The sequence below is a fragment of the Haliotis rufescens genome, unplaced genomic scaffold (genome assembly GCF_023055435.1).
Source record: "Haliotis rufescens isolate VD_foot unplaced genomic scaffold, xgHalRufe1.0.p SCAF_11, whole genome shotgun sequence".
NCBI lineage: Eukaryota > Metazoa > Mollusca > Gastropoda > Lepetellida > Haliotidae > Haliotis > Haliotis rufescens.
This window is the reverse complement of record NW_025963791.1, coordinates 19,246,757-19,265,383: the sequence shown is the minus strand read 5'-3', so window position 1 is coordinate 19,265,383 and position 18,627 is coordinate 19,246,757. Positions and strand designations below refer to the sequence as shown.

General features: G+C 44.0%; 1 protein-coding gene across 2 annotated transcripts; it reads left to right on the top strand.

The window, feature by feature from the left end:
- The first annotated feature begins 357 nt into the window (after nucleotides 1-357).
- Nucleotides 358-17,453, top strand: LOC124137265 (cyclin-dependent kinase 1-like). Of its 2 annotated transcripts, none has more exons than XM_046503498.2 (8): nucleotides 358-510; nucleotides 2,071-2,151; nucleotides 2,500-2,656; nucleotides 4,611-4,734; nucleotides 5,976-6,146; nucleotides 6,977-7,140; nucleotides 8,159-8,300; nucleotides 16,105-17,453. In XM_046503498.2, exons 2-8 carry the CDS (start codon nucleotides 2,115-2,117, stop codon nucleotides 16,219-16,221), a joined length of 912 nt encoding a protein of 303 aa, XP_046359454.1. In that variant the 5' UTR covers nucleotides 358-510; nucleotides 2,071-2,114; the 3' UTR covers nucleotides 16,222-17,453. The 2 variants fall into 2 exon arrangements, with proteins under 2 accessions (XP_046359454.1, XP_046359456.1); XM_046503500.2 differs by lacking the exon at nucleotides 358-510 and adding an exon at nucleotides 664-682.
- Nucleotides 17,454-18,627: the final 1,174 nt, after the last annotated feature.

The window sequence follows — 18,627 nt, the reverse complement described above, 5'->3', positions numbered from 1 at the left end:
ATACCAACATATGTATAGTGGCGCATGTAAACGGAGTATAAGTAACTGGCACAGTCAACTTAGTATACGCGGAATATTTCAGAAACATGAACAAATGGCGATAACTGGTCGGCGACATTCGTGGGCCAATAAAATATTATTTTATTCTATTCGTGTACAGCTACGAAATCCTAGCTTTGCATGTACATTCGCCCATAGGTTACAACTATTTTACATTTAAAGTATTTGCCAGAAAGTATTTAAAGGGTTAAAGGATAGTTTTGAAGTAATAAACACGTTCTGATTGTCGTTTCCGTATTGACAGGACCCACGTGGTCTAAGCAGCGCCATCTGTTGATTGTTTACTGTTGGCAAGATCAAAATGGAAGGCGTACTTTGATTGGTCTTCATTTGAATGGTACACATGAAACGGCGATTGTTATTGGTCGATTCGAACCTACCGCTCGTGAATTTGCGAAATATTGCGAGGAACGTGGAAAGGCCTTTAGCTAGGAAGACAACCCTATAAAGGTAATTGTATCTAAAATAATAATATGTACTCCATGTTAATGATTAAGACTAATAACCACCCAACGTTTCTTTAGGGTTAAGCACTAGTTGTATATATTTTTTTACACAAACATTTTGAGTTTAGATGAATATCGTGACCAACTATTTTCAAAAGTGCAGACACACAACGGCGGTAAATACAATTTTGTTGACGACATGGATGTACTTGTTTTTCTTCAGCTTCCGTTTATTTGGCCAATTTATTCCTGTCCGGCCCTTAAAAGAATAACCAATATAGTTGTACCTGTCTGCAGCGATGATGTCGATGGCTTTTGAACAGCCAATTAACATGTAATTCATGTTTGAACATGTCCGATTATTTCAGATACAACGTTAGCCTTACCAATGGCTGTGATTTCATTTGGTGCATTATGTGGGCGAATAGGCCTGGGATAACGAGATTTCAGAATAATATACTTCAAACCTTTTAACACCGCAATTTGTGTCTATTTAGATTCTAGAACGTATTGAGTGGTATTAGCAGAATTAGAATCTGTGACCAGCTGGTGATAATAGATTGAATGGCCGATGAAAGTCTTTTTATGTTTTCAGTTTGTGCAACGTTTTGGTACGGAAAATTCAGTATCTCTCTTTTATTTGTTGAGCTACAATATTAAGTCAGTCATGGGGGTGTCATCCTGGACTTTGGATGGGAAAATATTGTGCAAATAATGCCAAATTTGACTGTGTGAAATTGAAACGATACCTACAATATTTTACAAACACATTTTGAGTGGACAAATTAAAATCAAATCAATTCTTTCTTCCTTAGACTATACACAAATACACAGTAAGCTTGGTATGTTAAGGCATGATATGTTTCTTTCTGTGTCAATACATTGTGCCCAGAGCTGCAGATCAGCGGCGTATTTGCGTAAAGTACCCCCCCAAAATATTCGAAACCAAAGTACTTTCAATTTACTTGAAACACATACATTAAATGAAAAACTCAAATGTAGAAAAAAAGCTCATGTAAATACCCAATAAAGCTTTTAAGTATGCATACAAAGGAGCTAATTTTCGAAACACAATTACGAGCTAATTTACTTTCTGAGTCAAACATATATATCTAGAACAGTTATATACATCTAAAACATTACTTCCTTTTTTTCAAATCTTAAAATGTTCACTAGTTTGGGGAAAAATCCAATAAAGTGATGAATAGATGAATGGAAAAATATTGGTAACTTAATAACCCAATTAAAATAGTAACCTGAGAGTAAAAACTAAATTGCTAAACACGTTTTCTGGAGCTCTAATACACTCCCCCAAAATATTTTGTGATACTCACTTGATGACCTCCCCCCCAGTTCATAACTGAAAATAGATACTACGGAAATGTGTCTACAGCTTGCTTTTTCTTTTGAAACTGCTCTGAAATAGTTTTGGTCAAGACATTTGCACGCAATTTGACATAAATATACGTATCAAGGCCTGGAACTTCATCATTGGACATGTGCCTTGAGCTGGAGTCACATGTCGTCTGTGATGACTGGTGAAAAATATTCTTTTTTCTTTCAGAAACAATTATTTGAAGTAAGCCTGTGATATCAACACTTTGAGTTATGGAGGACTACAACAAGATCGAGAAAATCGGAGAAGGTAATGTGTCTGTCACTGTACATGCTGGGTGTGTGAATTTACTGTCGGAAAATATGAATCAAACGACTATGAAAATTGCATCTATTAAATAATGCAGGTCTACAAAAGTGCCAACTAATCTTGCTGATGCTGATAAGGCCTACAGTAGGTACAGTGGAGAAAAACCCTTGATATCACAACCTGGTATTGATATGAAGTCATCTACTGTTTGTGATAGTTATTTTGAATACAGTTGCTGATGTAACTGGAAGTCATCCAATCCCTGCACACATTACAGCAGGTCTTTACAGAAGCCGGTTGCTCTCATCTCTCCCTCCTGTACCCACAAAAACATTTTGTTTGTTTCAGGTACATATGGTGTCGTGTACAAGGGCCGCCATAAGAAGACCAATCGCCTGGTGGCTCTCAAGAAGATCCGTCTCGAAAGTGAAGAGGAAGGTGTACCCTCCACAGCCATCAGGGAAATCTCCCTACTGAAAGAACTCACACACCCCAACATTGTCTGGTGAGTCGTGGCCTCGACTCATGTCAATTTATTGTGGGAGACATCAGCAATGTATTCCTTTGCCTTGAGAGGATCACTTTGTGAGGAATCGGGAATAGAAGAGGCCTCCAGTGTTTGGTGCATATCATGAACAGAGGCAGCTGGAAAACCATGTTGAAGTTGTTTGCTCAACACACCGACAATCTCATTAAAATCAGATCTAAGTTCTCGCTGCCGCTAAACAAAGATCTGAGGACATCCCATTACGGGTCACGTCAGGACGACCTTTCGCGAACTTTGACCGACGACTGAAATGACAAACAAGAAGTCGACATCAGCCAATTAGAAAGCAGTTTCTTGAGCTTTACGGCACTCTTTTCAACCTGGCGAATTCCATTTCTGTCTACGCTTGAAAAATATATTGACACAGTTCTCGATTAGTATTTTGAAAACTGAACAAACGAACATTCTGGAATGTCTAATATATGGTTGAAGGTGTATGGCAGTGGTTCCTACATACTGTAACAGTCGTTCGGAACACCCGGTGTTAACGTTTCCGGGGTTGCATGATTAGAAAATACATTCCGAATTGGTAAGCGACGCTTTGATTGGTCGGATGAAAGGTCGTTCGACGTGACCCGAAATGGGATGTCCTCGGATCTTCGTTTAGCGATAGTGAGAACTAAGATTTGATTTTAATGAGATTTCCAACATGAGCCTGTTTCTGATAGAGCTGAAATTGCCGACCATGATGTAAAATGACATTCACTTATAAGGGTTACAATATGTCTTACTTAAAAAAATACTCCATTTGAAACTTTCATTTGTTTGTTCATGATATAAATTTTAGGGCAATCCTGCCTCAAAGTCTGACTGTTAAATTCCAAAGAGAACCCCAAACCCTTCCCATATTTCTGGTGTCCTTTTGGGAAGTATGTGTTGTGCACACAGGTTTTTTTTACCTTATTCCTCCATAAACCCATGATAAACACAAAAACTTCAGTTCTTATAAATATGTCAACAATAATAAGCATGTCAAATTAGCTAAAGCAATATAAAAGAATTGGGTGCCCTTACTACCCTTGAGTAGTATTTAACAGAATTCACCCTAATTTTGATTAGAGGGCTAAGTAGCGATAATTTTGGTGGCCAAATGCGATTTTAGATCTGTGATTGGGGACCTAAATTTATCTACTGCTCGACGCTTGGTTACCAAAATGTAAACAAAACTAGTCATGCTCGTGACAACATCTGTTTTAGAAATAAACAGACAGTAATTGCAAATCATGTTTACTAAGTCATGTTTGCCTGGACAATATCATGATGTTTATTTATTTACAGTTAATACAATTACAGGGGTTACATTAATAGCTAGGGTGTAGTGTAACCCTGTTGCATTTGCATGAACATAAGTAATATTGTACCCAAAGGAAATTTTTTATTCTTATTTAATGTACCTGTCTATTACAATTTAATACCCATCTTCACAAAATGAAGCCCCTGCAAACATGTCCTATCTCAAATGAAACCTGTGGAAATTTTTGTCTTATCTCAGGTTCTCAATCTTGCTCCTTGGCATAAGGGTTGGCTCCTAAAATATTCATGTTGAGCCGCTTGGCCCCTTACAAAAAATGAACTTAATGGTTTCGCCAAGTGTTAAACGTCAAGCATCTGCATCACATGAGGCTTTCCTCCCACATTAAGCTGACACGATATCATTACCCTGAGATCAGTTGCGGTACTCCCAATTCACCCACTTGGTATCACTGGTATCTGATATATATGTACGTGTGTTGTAGCCTGTGTCCTGAGTGTAGGTCAACTCTGTTGTAGCCTGTGTCCTGAGTGTAGGTCAACTCTGTGTTGTAGCCTGTCCTGAGTGTAGGTCAACTCTGTGTTGTAGCCTGTGTCCTGAGTGTAGGTCAACTCTGTGTTGTAGCCTGTGTCCTGAGTGTAGGTCAACTCTGTGTTGTAGCCTGGAAGATGTGCTGATGCAGGAGAACAAGCTGTACCTGGTGTTTGAGTTCCTCTCCATGGACCTGAAGCGGTACATGGACACCATACCCAGTGGCCAGTACATGGACAAGATGCTTGTCAAGGTCAGCTGAGGTTCTCAGAACTAGGTTCTAATACAGACTGAGAAAAGTGTGATTGTAACACTAATGACAGTTTCCATACTAATAGAAGAGTCGCAGTGCAAAGTGTAATTTTGACATATGTATTTTCTGAAAAAATATGTACTTTATTTACTTCGACATTTATCAGACTTGAAAACTACTTCATGGATTCTTTTCCAATTGGGGGTACAGTTTCTATACCAAAAGGATAGGTGCAGTACAAAGTTTGTGTTCAATATTTAGATTTTATGAAAAAGTACAGCTATTTTTCATTTTTTATACTGAAACATTTGTGCAACCTATAACTTAAAAACTACCAATAGGAGACACTGATGAAGATCCGGGGTAGAATGTGTCTTCAGCAGCCAATGCTTGCCATAAAAGGCGACTATGCTTGATGTAAGAGGCGACCAACGGGATCGGGTGTCAGGCTTGCTGACTTGGTTGCATGGATCGATGCTCATGATATTAATCATTGGATTGTCTGGTCAAGACTCGATTATTTACAGACTGCCGTCATATAGCTGGAATATTGCTGAGCGCGGTGTTAAACAGCAAACCAACTAATAGGAGAGGTGCTGTGCAAAGTTACATTTCAATAAGTTGATTTCCTGAGAAAGTATTGTTTTTATCATGTATTGAACTTATAAATATGTTGGAGTCTAAGCTGGGGGTATTAGTGAGCCATGCTCACTTTTTGTCTTTTTTACCATGCTTACTGTTGGTGTGGCTCCATTCCTAATGGGTAATGGGGACACGGGTGGCCCAGTCGTTTAAGGCGTAGCAATTCGCTGTGCAGAGTTGCGTCCCTTGGGCACGCCAGAAACCTATGATTGTGGGTTCGAATCCCGGTTCGCCCTGGTTATGTTTCTAGGTTTGTCAGCACCATACCCGTGCTCGTAGGTTTCACCGAAGTGGTAATCGTCTGAGACCTGCATCACTTCGGGCTTTCCTCCCACATTAAGCTGACACGCCGTGATATAACTGGAATAGTGTTAAAAGCTGCGTTAAACCCAACTCACTCACTCATTCACTCACTCACCTAATGGGTAATGTAGACATTATAGTGATGGTATCATTTAAGGTTTGCGCCGCACACCTTGCGTCAGGTAGGACTGTCACTTATAACATTTCAAAGGGAGAAACGATCACCTGTTCACATTCCGATTCCCTTTGTGTTTTGTATGCATCACTAAAACCTGCTGTTCTCCTCCTCCCAACAGAGCTACACATACCAGATCCTCCAGGGCATCCTGTTCTGCCACCAGCGGAGAGTGCTCCACAGGGATCTCAAACCACAGAACCTGCTCATTGACAGTAAAGGAACCATCAAACTAGCTGACTTTGGTCTCGCCAGGGCCTTTGGCATTCCAGTTAGAGTGTACACACATGAGGTGAGTCACAGTCTCTGGGATGTAATTGGAGAATACACATTGTCTGTCCTGAGTGGGAATGGTGTGAGTCGGCCAGTCAGATGTAATCAGCTTGTGATGGCATGAAACATGGTTGAAGCCATGATGTATTTATTGTTCTCAACAGTGGTTGTTGTAATATTGTATTGAATTCTCAACAATGAAGCATTGGGACATCACATCATATCACGTCAACTGACGAATCATTGTGAATACACAATGCCATCAGGAAGGGACTCAACCTCAAAAGTATGACCATTTGTACTTTACTGAGGAAGTGTTATCCCAATATAACATTTGTTACAACTGCAAACCTAGCTGCCCCTATTGGTAATATTTACCTCTTGTCTACTGGTCCCGCAATAAATCAGTTGAACTCTTAAAGGAAATGTGTGGGATACGTTTGTATTCTCAGTCTCATGTTCTGACTGGTTCTTGCCGTAAAAGGCGACTAACGGGATCAGGTGGTCAGGTACGGTGACTTGGTTGATGATGTCATCGATCCCAATTGATGAAATGATGCTCATGATATCAATCACTGGATTGTCTGGTCCAGACTTGTTTATTTACAGACTGACGTCATATAAGGGGAATATTGCTGAGTGCAGCGTTAAACAACAAACAAACAAACAAATCTCACTGGTTCATCTAGTGATTGTCATAGCAGCTCAGCTTTTGGTTCATTGGTTAAAATTGAACAGAACATTGCCAGTATTTCAGGCCTTTTAGAACAACTATCAACTATTACTTTCAGAATGTCTGAGTAGGTTTCAAATGGATGTTGTGTTCACTTGTATGATGTTGTTCATTAGGTTGTGACGTTGTGGTACCGTGCGCCGGAGATTCTCCTGGGCTCCCCACGCTACTCAACGCCTGTTGATGTCTGGAGTATAGGATGCATATTTGCTGAAATGGTAACAAAAAGGCCATTGTTCCACGGAGATTCAGAAATTGATCAGCTTTTCAGGATATTCAGGTAAATAATACAAGCCAGTTATGTGGGAGATATCATGAACTTACCGAGTGAAATCTGGTTGGAAGTTACACAAAGTCACATCATCTATTCTATCATCTATCTACTTGTGCTTTGTCTTATTTTTTGAGAACTTGCCACCATAATGAATGTTTTTTTAGCTCACCTAACTGAATAAGAACGCATGTCATGGTCTGTTTGTCTGTCATCGGTCGTGTCGTCCATTGTAAACATTGTCCCAAGAAAGCACTGGACCAATCCAATGGAATTTCACATACTTGTTTCCACAAATTATGACCCTCCAAGAGTGCATGGCAGGCTTATTTTTAAATCTATTTATGGCCATTACTAGGGTATTTTTGTACACAATGTCATGACATTTTGTACTTGTGTAGCTCAATGTTCCGTTTTCGTGTGATATTGAGATTTTGACCTTGATCCAATTGACCTTTGTACTTCAAACATACTGAAAGCTGAAACTTTTCATAGCTGAAATTTAGCATATGTGTAATTGGTTGTGGGGATTAACACATTTCTTGCTTTTTTCGTGATATTTAAGTTAATTTTTTTACCTTTATTTGACTTTTGCACTTTGACAATGCTGCACTTCCTTGCACTGTAAACATTTCATGAGAACTAACCGAACCAGTGAAGATGAAACTCAACATGATTGTTCCCGGTATTTATGAAAGCTTGTCGTTTATTTCTTAAATACACAACTAACAGACTTATAACATATTTGATGGCTTTTTAAAATTAACCTGTATTCACTTTTTGCAAGACCAATACATAAGAACAGGTTTGTACATGCTTTGTTTTATATCATTGTATGAAATGCAGTGTCAAAATACCTCTGAGTTTGAGAAAATATGAACTTTTTAAAAATCCCAAATTGAACAAAATAACTTTCTTTTCCCAGTTTGCCTGCCATGGACACTAAAATAGAAACCTCGATAAATCCCTGTCGTCATCATGTTCATGTATGAATTTGTTGAGCTAACATGTGTTGTATCTCTATCAGGACGCTGACAACACCGACAGAGGACACATGGCCAGGAGTGAGTAACTTGCCAGATTACAAGCCCACATTCCCTGCCTGGAAGTCCAACCAGCTTGCCGGCTCCGTCAAACAACTCGACAACATGGGACTAGATCTCCTCCAGGTAGGGTAGCCACACACAGCATTAGGGCATGAAGGAATGTAGAAACACTGGATAACATAGCTGGGGACTCGTAGAATTCATTATTAGCTCAAGTAACTTCAAAGTCAAGTGAGCTAATGGTATAGTGTGTTCACTTTCTTGCATATTTCATCTCAGGGTTCGATGTTGCTATATCCGAGCTGCACCAGAGCAGGTAAAACATTGCCAGTGCAGGTAACTTTCATTGTCAGGCTGCACCCAGTGCAGGTAACATTTTCCACCACAAGTGCATGGCAGCAGTTTGTATAACTTTCCTTTGAATAAGGTTAAAATGAATTACCGGAAGTAAAAAACATAACAAGTCACTTCTCATGTCCATAAATCAGTTATGTAGACCACACGCTGTGTACACAATCCATTGATGTTTTATGTAACATCAGAGAGGTCATTGTTGTATGTCACCAGTAAAAGCTTTGGTAATTTGGATTTGTGCTCATAATCGTGTTACGTTTGGAATTCACAGGTCTGAATGCCAATACTAATTCTTCACAATTACCACTTGGAACATACATTCATGAGGTTACAATCACAACAAACAGTCACTGTGTTTTATTCAAATTTCCGCAAACTATACTCAACAAAAAAAAGTTAAGGACCACTTATATTTTCTTCCCAAAGTAATGGCATAAAAAAAGAAATTACATTAAGTAATACGTTACCACTGTTTTTCCGAGGCTGTTGTCTCCAACAACTGCTGCTATAGCGAAATCTACCACAGAGATCTCAATTACTTCATGCAGCACGTGCGTAGCCACCTAGCTGCCATGTGACACCCTTCACCCTTGTCTCCTTCGCTTGCGTTAGCAAGACGTGTATCCAAGACTGCTGAAGCGTTCCTCGAATATTCGGTGATATTTATTATAGTTTATTCTCTAATAAACTGTGCTTTTATGGGGCGTTGCGGTAGCTACGCTTGGATATAATTTTTCCGCCAAATGGAGAATTTTTCCCGCCCTTTTTTCTATATACTTGCGGGGTTCGCGTATGCACGTTGTGTTTTACGTTTCCCCTGTTGTATGTTTTGGGGGTTAACATCACTTATTTCTCTTTATGTTATATGTGTATGTTATATGTTCACATTGCTCGTCTATTTTCTTGTAAAAATGTTTGTGAATCATTGTGGTGCGTGCGTTGTAACCATGTTTTGCACTTTGTTCATAGAATCAAAAATGTCTGACATGGAAATGTCCCCGGTTCCAACCCCCTCTACCCCTGCTCCTCGGAGTTGCGGGGTGTGCCGCAAGTTCTTATCGACCCGGGATCCCCACGATCGTTGCCCGCGGTGCAGGGTTTTGCAGGGACACCCGGTGCACCCAGTGCGAGGGTACCACCTCCACGGCTGCGGCGGATCCCTTGGCGGCCCTCGGGCTGTCCGGGGTTTCCGTCGCCGCATTGCTATCTAAACTTGTGGACTCCAAGCTGGCGGCCTTATCTCAGGAAAGGCAGCTGCCGTTCCGTCCCCGGGCTCTTCTGTGGCCGCGGGGTCCACCGGTACGGCGGCGGCTGCCGTGGTCACCGGCCCTTCCCCAGAACCGTTGCTCCCGCTATCGGTTAAGGACCGCGTGGCCATTGTTTCTGACCTCTTCGAGGACATGCCCAAGCCCCTGCCGATACCACGGGGAATCCACGGCTCCGTGGGTTCCTCCGAGGTGTACGACGAGTCGTCCGACAAGGCTTTCCCGGCATCAACCTTGCTGCGCGGCATTAAGCCTTCCCTGGAGAAAGCCTTTGCGGCTGCCTCCGGTCAGGGTCGTGGTCCCGGTGCATGACCTTGCCTTTCCCCGAGGCTGGTCCTACCGCGGAAGCCCATGTTGAGCGTTTGTGTGGTCGTGCCCCACCGGCTGCCACGGTAACACAAGGTACCTTGCAGCAGCTGGACACCCTCGCTCGACACTCCATGCTTGCAATGTCTCACAAAGACACATACCTGGCTGCAGCGGCCAGTCTGGTCGATGGTTCTCCCACGGACCGAGACCAGCGCATTTATAACTGCCTGATCGGTTTAAATGCTTCCCTGGAGTACGTTGCCGGGGCTGCCATTTTCTCCGGCGCCAGTCGTATCTGGTTGCCTCAGGGTTGGACGCTGCTAATCAGAAGGTGCTCCTTTCGCAGCCTTGGTCTGCTCGGACCCTGTTTAATAACAAGATCCCTGGGGTTCTAAAAGAACAACAGGCCGCTGTGTCTGCTGAGGCCTCTCAGCACACGCTGGATCTTATGGGGTCCCTGTATAGGCGCCTGAGTGCCGCTCCTAAGCGGAGCGCGCCTCAGGATGCTGCGGCCGGCAGGCCTAAGGGGTCGGGTTCTTCTTCCTCTGGGAAGAAGCCCCGCCCTGAGGGCTCAGGTAAGGGCTCTCAGCAGCCCTTCCGCGGGAAGAAGGGGAACTGGGGGAAGCCCAAGTCGTCTAAGGACGGCAAAAGCCCCTCCAGGTGACTCTTTGGAGGGGTTCGTGTGCCGACAGCGCCAACTTCGGTTGGACCGTAGGCGAACCCGTGTCACTCAGCCCTGGACAGTTGCGCCTGCCGCAGCCTGTCAGGGCCCCCTCTCCTTCCCCAGTGGGAGCCAGACTCCAGACTTACTGGGAGAATTGGGAACAAGTGTTCGACGACCCGTGGGTGGTCAACACGATTCGGTACGGCTATCGGCTCGATCTCAAAGCGAATCCGCCGCTCACCGTTGCACTGTCGGCAGGTTTCTATTCGGAAACCGATCTTCCCATCCTCGCCGATGCCATCGGCAGGTTGGTGGAGAAGAGGGCAGTTCGGGAGTTAGCTCTACCAGAAATAACACCGGGGTTTTACTCCAGGATATTTCTAATTCCCAAGAAGGCCAGTGCCGAACTCAGAATGATTCACAACTTGAAATGTTCAACGAGTTCTACCTGCACAAGCCGCCCAAGTTCAGAATGTTGAGCTTGGCGGACCTGAAAGCTCTGATCATGCCGGCGACTGGCTCGCTTCAAACGACCTGAAGGATGCTTATCTGCATGTTCCGATTCACTCGGATCATCACAAGTATCTCAGGTTTGTCTTTCAAGGCAGGCACTACGAGTGGGTTGTACTCCCATTCGGTCTTTCATCCGCTCCCTGGCTGTTCACCCGGTTAACCACCCCAATAGTGGGGTTCCTCCACCGGAGGGGTGTCCGGTACTTCTCGTACCTGGACGACTCGCTAGTAGCAAATCGAATGACGGACACGCTGTCTCGGCAGCTCGATTTCGCACTTCGGATCTTGGAGCAATTGGGGTGGATTGTCAATCACCCTATGAGCGAGTTCACCCCCTTTCAGAACTTGCAGTTCATCGGAGGTCGGTTCAACACGGTGCCCCATCGCCTCTTTGTCCCCCCAGACCGGTGGCACAAGCTTCAGGCGATGATTGCCAAAGTCTTAGCGGTGCAACAGACTGTTCACTTTTGGGAACAGCTGTTAGGGTTACTTGTGTCAGCCCAGGACTGCACCGAACGGGGTCGTCTCCAACTCCGCCCGCTGCGACGGTTTTAGATCCAGTTGTTAGCACAGGCGGAGAACAGTGCGACCGTCGCCCTCCCGGATCGGCTCCGAGCGCATCTGGAGTGGTGGACGGTCCCTTACAATGTCTTATCAGGAGTCTCTATGCGGCCCTACCGGGCCACGTTGAACCTGTATACAGACGCCTCTCTAGTGGGCTGGGGCGCCCATCTAGAGGGGGAGGTGAGCTCGGGGCTGTGGTGCGTAGACGAACTAGGTCTTCACATCAATTGTCTCAAGTTCAAGGCAGTGATCAACGCAGTCAATCACTGGAAGCATAGTATCGTCGACGCCCGGCTCATGCTGGCGACCGACAACACGACGGTAGTGTCCTATGTGAACAAACTGGGGGGAACCCACAGTCACTCGCTACTCGATCTCACGTTCGAGTTTTACGCTCTGGTGGACAGTGTCCCCTGCCAGATAAGCGCCCGTCACAACCCAGGTGTGCGGAACGTACTGGCCGACGCTCTATCGAGGCCTCAGGATCCGAGCCCCACAGAGTGGATGCTGAACCCAATAGTGTTTTAGTGGCTGTGTGAACATTTGGGTCGTCCGATGGTCGACCTGTTCGCAACACGGTTCAACAATCAACTCCCGTTGTTTGTATCACCAGTCCCGGACCCGAGGGCCATCGATCACGATGCTCTCGCGTTAGACTGGACAGGCTTGGACGCTTATGCTTACCCTCCGACAGCGTTGATACCACACATTCTAAGCCGGCTCCGAGGAGTTCTCTGTCGAATGTTACTGATTGCGCCCATGTGGCCGAACAGATCGTGGTACCCCGACTTGCTGACTCAGGTCACGCAGTCGCCACTTCCACTGCCTGTGAGGCCGGATCTCTTGATCCACCCTCACACCCGTCAGCTTCATCCAAACGCAGGGCAGTTCAATCTGCACGCGTGGATGTTGTCACCGAGCGTCTGAGGAGTAAAGGTTTTTCTTGTCGGGCGTCTCAGGCATACGTTAGTATGCATCGTGATTCTACCTTGAAGGTGTATAATGCACGTTGGGTTATTTTCACGAAGTGGTGTTGTAAACATCACATTCATTTGCCAGATAAGGTATCTGTGCAGGATATCGCTTGTTTCATGTCTCACTTGCGAGAGACCCGGAAACTCTCTGGAGGTTCCATTGCCAACTATGTCTCGTCCGTTGCTACGGTACGGGACATTGCTATGGGTACCAGTCTCTCCAAAGAGGGTTTCAAACAGCACGATCTTAAGAAGAGCCGCCTTCGGGCACCGGCCTGGGATCTTTCCCTAGTGTTGCAATCACTTATGGAAGCTCCATATGAACCCTTGCATAGTGCTTCGTTCCGGCATGTGACTTGGAAAACAGCATTTCTCCTCTCCTTTGCCATGTCGGCACGTGTATCCGAAATTCATTCACTCGATGTTGCCAAGGTACGCCAAGGCAAACGGAGAGAGAATTCGCTGTAAGATCACTTAAAGAAATCTTACATCCTGCTGATACTGAGGACAGAGCGCTGTGTCCGGTTAGGGCCCTTAAGTATTATCTTAAGGCTTCGAATGAACGTAGACAAGGGCGTGACCGTCTGTTCATATCGTGTAACCCTAATCGATTGCGTTGTGTCTTCGTTCCGTCATCAATCTGGCGTACCGGTCTCGGGGGTTACCGGTAGCGGGGTCAAACCCGCACGAGATCAGGGCGCTAGCGGCAACATTTGCCCTACACTCGAATATCTCTGTTCACAGAATATTACGAGGTTGTTACTGGCGTTCTGACTCGGTTTTTGCCAATCATTACCTCAGAAAGGTTTCTGATGAAGACGTGGAGGGGGTGCACCGTCTTGGGCCGCTGATATCGGCACAAGCGGTCATCTAGGGGGTGTGTCTAGCGCAATTCCCAAACTCCGCAGTCGTCGGTCCTTGCACGGTGGTCAATCTGGGTTGTCTCCAATGTTCCCACGCCGTGGGTACAGGAGTGGGGGTCCTGCAAACCAGCGCACTCGCACCACAGGTGAGGCGGCTTTTTGTGTGTTTTGTCCTTATTTGTATTTTGACAATTATGCATTTAATTGTCTGTCATGTATTCCATACCTTGTGATACATGCTTACGAATACTGGAATTAGGTCACACGCCTAATGCATACTTTAAGTAGGCTTGCTTTGGGATATATGGTCTGAATAAAACTAATTTCCCTCTTTCGACTGTTTCGACTGTTTAACCTGATCTAAGATTTAGCTCACGCGGATACAGTGTTCTCATCCGCTGCGGCGATGAAATACCTATCCAGTGGGGCTGTTTGGAGTCACCTATCGTTTTGGCAATGGCGATTGAGCCTTACGGTATGGGCTTGACAGTGCTTTGGTATTCCTATAGGGTAACGTCTAGCTAGGTGCATGCGCATCAGTGCTTCCGCCTTGGTGTTTACTTCCGCTGGTCGGAAGGAACGCTAGCAGTCAGGATTCGGGTTGTAGGTGCTCCCAACCGCCTACTGTGGTAGTCAGCCTCGGTATAACAGTGGTAACATATTACTTAATGTAATTTGTAGAATTTTCCTATTCGGAATATTCTATAAGTAATACGTTACCACTGGGCTGCTGCCCACCCGTCTGTCTCCCGAGCACTTGCTCTCGCTAGAGACAAGAGTGAAGGGTGTCACATGGCAGCTAGATGGCTACGCACGTGCTGCATGAGGTAATTGAGATCTCTGTGGTAGATTTCGCCATAGCAGCAGTTGTGGGAGACAACAGCCTCGGTATAACAGTGGTAACGTATTACTTATAGAATATTCCGAATAGGAAAATTCTACAAGTTATATGATCATGATGAGTATAGCACAAACAGATATCCTTAGTTAGGGCCCTTCAACGTGCTTATGTAACGGTGCATGGAGTCACAGCATGCCCAGCATGAGATTACTGTCTAGCGTTGTGGAGGCGGAAAACACTGTTAGTCTTTCCTGATGTGTGCAATACTTACAGAAGCAAAATGCCTGGTAGGCGCCACCTCTCTACTGAAGAAGCAGGTAGAGCCACAAGTTTAATGGAAGCTGCTCTGGGAAATGTGAAGTTGAATGTCAATTCAACATCAGCCATAGTGTGATAATCAGATTGTGGGAGAGGTATCAGACAAGCGGGTCGTGAAGAACAGGACAACCAAAGAAAACCACACTCCAAGAAGATTGACAAATTGCACTTCTTGCAAAGGGCAATTGGTTTTTTTCTGCAAAATCCCTGAATAATGAAACATTACTGGTGTGCGCATGTCTACTCAGACAGTTAGGAATAGACTTCATGCAGCTCGTTTAAGCACCATAGATCTTCTGTAAGTCCTCCATTGACCGTTTGACATCGACAGCGCCATCTTGAATTGGGCACAACTTGTCAAAATGGGTATGAACAAGTTACGACCTATTCTTTTCACTGACAAGTCTTGCTTTTGTCTTGACTTTTGGGCCAGGACTTTCTGTTAATGGATAATGCAAGACGTCACTGTGCCCGAATTGTGAATGAGTGCCTTATGAGAGAAAGTATTGAGAGATTAAACTGGTCAGCCTATTCACCAGACTTGAGCATGCCTGGGGTATCCTGAAGAAATTAAATTTAGATCATCCTTTAGACCGAGACCTTTGGATGAGCTGGCGGATGTGCTGGTAGAGGAAGGACAACGAATCCCACAAGCTGCTTTCAGGAATCTCGTTTGTAGCTTCACCAGGCATTGTCAGGTCATGATTAGAGCACTCAATATTGACATTGCTGTGAACATTCCTGATATTGAAATCAAGACTTTATGTTGACAGTCGGTTAGCGATGTTATTCTGACTGAGTGATTTTTTCACGAGACGGAGACTGACTTCAGTTTAAGGCTACCAAGGATGGTAACTGGACATGCTACATCTTTCTTAAAACATGGTGGTGATATTTCGGTTTTTAGGGATGATCCTTAACGTTTTTGGTTGAGTATAGAATAAACTAATTAAGTTTATTTTCTTCTTTAATTTATCTAATATTAAAACCCCTGAAAATACAGTATTTAATTTCAGCTAACATGTGCAACCATTATTTTGGTGGTTCAGCCTGATGAATTCTCTTGGTTGCACCTGGTGCAGGTGGTAAATAAGAATGAAATTGTGCCCTGCATCTGAAACACACAAGGGCTATGATGCTGAATGGTGTCTCCAAAATGTGCTCACAGAATTCCATGGCTGTCATTTTGGGAATGTCCGTACTGATTGTTGTGTCCATATGATGTAGAGACCAAAATTAAAAAAAAATGTTGTTTGTTCCAGAAAACCCTGGTGTATGATCCCGCTGCAAGAATCTCTGCCAAGGACGCCCTGAACCACCCCTACTTCAAGGACTTGGACAAGTCTGTGTTGCCGGCAGCTGCCCAGCACGCCTCATAGTCCCTCTCACAAGGCGTGAGAGACGGGCGACAACCGACCGACTGACTGACTTGTGAATGACTTGCATCACATGATGCTACCTGCTCCTTGTGTTCCAGGCATCTGTGAGAACATCACCAACCCGAAAGGCAGCAACAGTGGCCTGCTCTCGGCGGCGCGAAATCTATGAAATTGCATATAAGAAGAGTGCGAACATGGTGTACCGTATTTGGGGACAGCTGTTAAGCAGTATTTTGTTGTGAAAATAATAAACAAGATATGCTGTTACTCTGGAAAAGTGCTATGGGAAATTTAGAATTGAGGTAAAGTAGCAGCAGCAGCCGCAACAAGTCTGAAAATGGGAATTGATGTTTTGTGGGGACTTTGGTTAACATGGTTAAGGGTTTCTGTGTTAACACAGGGTAGACCCTTGGGGTGAATCGATACAGCAAGGTCACGATACATAGGTCACGATACATAGGTCACGATACATATCGCAACCTATGCATAGTCACGTCAAATTGTGTGGAATCTTCTTGACTATAAATATTTAAGAGCAGGTTAAAAAGGAAAAGCTAGCTGCAGACATGTTCGTAGTGGCTATTTTTATTATGGAACTTGAAACGCTAATTACAATACATTTTACGATATTTGACTGACAAACACTGTGGGAGTATATTAAAAGAGTAGTAAATAATCTATTTTTTATCCAGTGTATCATCCTGTATCGATACAAAACAAATGTATCGTGTATCGTTTCACCCTGAGTAGACCCATTGCAAGATGTGCTCAAGTATTCCCTTTGTTGTGATTATGTCTGGGGATGTTACTGTATGCTGTATACCTCGTAGAATGAAGTCTGAAAGGTGTTAGTGTGCTACAGTATTTTTACACTTTCAGACATATCAGGATATATGGTACTGTGTGTCACAGCTTGAGTGAAGTACGTGTTGTACTAGTTCAGCATTTACCATTAATTCATTCATTATTGAATCAGGTCTCATTTTAACCAAATCTGTAATTTCCACATGTCACTAATTATATCATGACATTGTTGACCTTTCCACTCTGTGAGCTCCATGTGTATGGAAGTGTGTGAGTGTCAGAGAGTTTGTCGAGTGTGGACGACCCTGAACGTCAAGTGCAATACCTCGTCTGTCTGTCTCTCTCTGTATTCTTCCCTCTCCTGTCTTATCTTCCTTCCTTCATGTATAAATGCCATAACACACTCAATAAACAATGGTTTATATATCCTTGTTCTGTTGAAGTTGTTTATCATTGCTCATTCTACTATGGTCTAAATCAGTGTAGCTAATTTTTATATCCTCTAGGGCAATTCTTGCTAGGAATGACTGATAAGGTTATGTGGTTAATTGACTTTTACATATGTCCCTAGTAGGGTTGGGACAAGTCTAAATATACCACCTGGGTATCCGACCCCCTTTTTGTCGATCCTGCTGGGTACCTGCTGTAGGTCTCAAGAGTTATGCACAAAAGTAAGATGTGTAATATGTGATCATTCACACACCGAAGTTGACTGAAACGTTATCTTTGCTCAAACCTAAAATTCAGATGGACTATGTGCACAGTCAGAAAGTGATACGGACATTAGCAACTTGTAGTGTAACCATGGACTTTTATTGTTTTTGTCATCATACAATATATCCTGGGTCTGGGTACTCCTGTGGGTACTGGAGTCCTTCTCAGGCCCCTCTTGATCGGAGTACCGGAGTTACCTGTCCCAGCCCTAGTATACGAACATTAGCGACTTCTGAATGTGCCTGAAATTCTACAAATTACTTCATTTTGGAGTGTATACCTGAGTGTTTCATTTTGACCTGCATCAGTTCCCAGGGCTATCCAGCATAATGAACCAAATAACCTGACCTATAATTGTACTTCACAGATTGTCATGCCTGAGTGTGGCGTGGACAACGATCTCAGTATTCCAAAAAAGCTCAACATGACTGCAATGGAGGGGACTTAATCATGATTTGGGGTGGGATCAGTAAAGCTGGAAGAACTGATCTCCATGTCGTACAGTGGGGCACAGTGACAGGTGTGTGCAACTGAGATATGTACGTGAGCCAGTCCAGTCACCAGACCTCAACCCTATCGAACACACGTGGAACGAGTGACAGATTGCCCTTTCACAACTCTGTCCTTCCAGCAACTCCTCAGGAAATCAGCAATGCTCTCACTGAAGAGTGGAACAATCTCTCCTTGGCAAACACCAAGACACTTATTGAGAGATGGTGCCAGGCTGTGAGATCACATGATTTGGATCACATACACTGTGACACCACATGCACTAGAGGAAGTAGAAATGACAACCCCAAAAGAAAATTTAAAACCATTATTTATTACAAAGAAAGAAAATAATATTTACATAACTTCTATTAGCTTTTAATTACTACACATGATGCT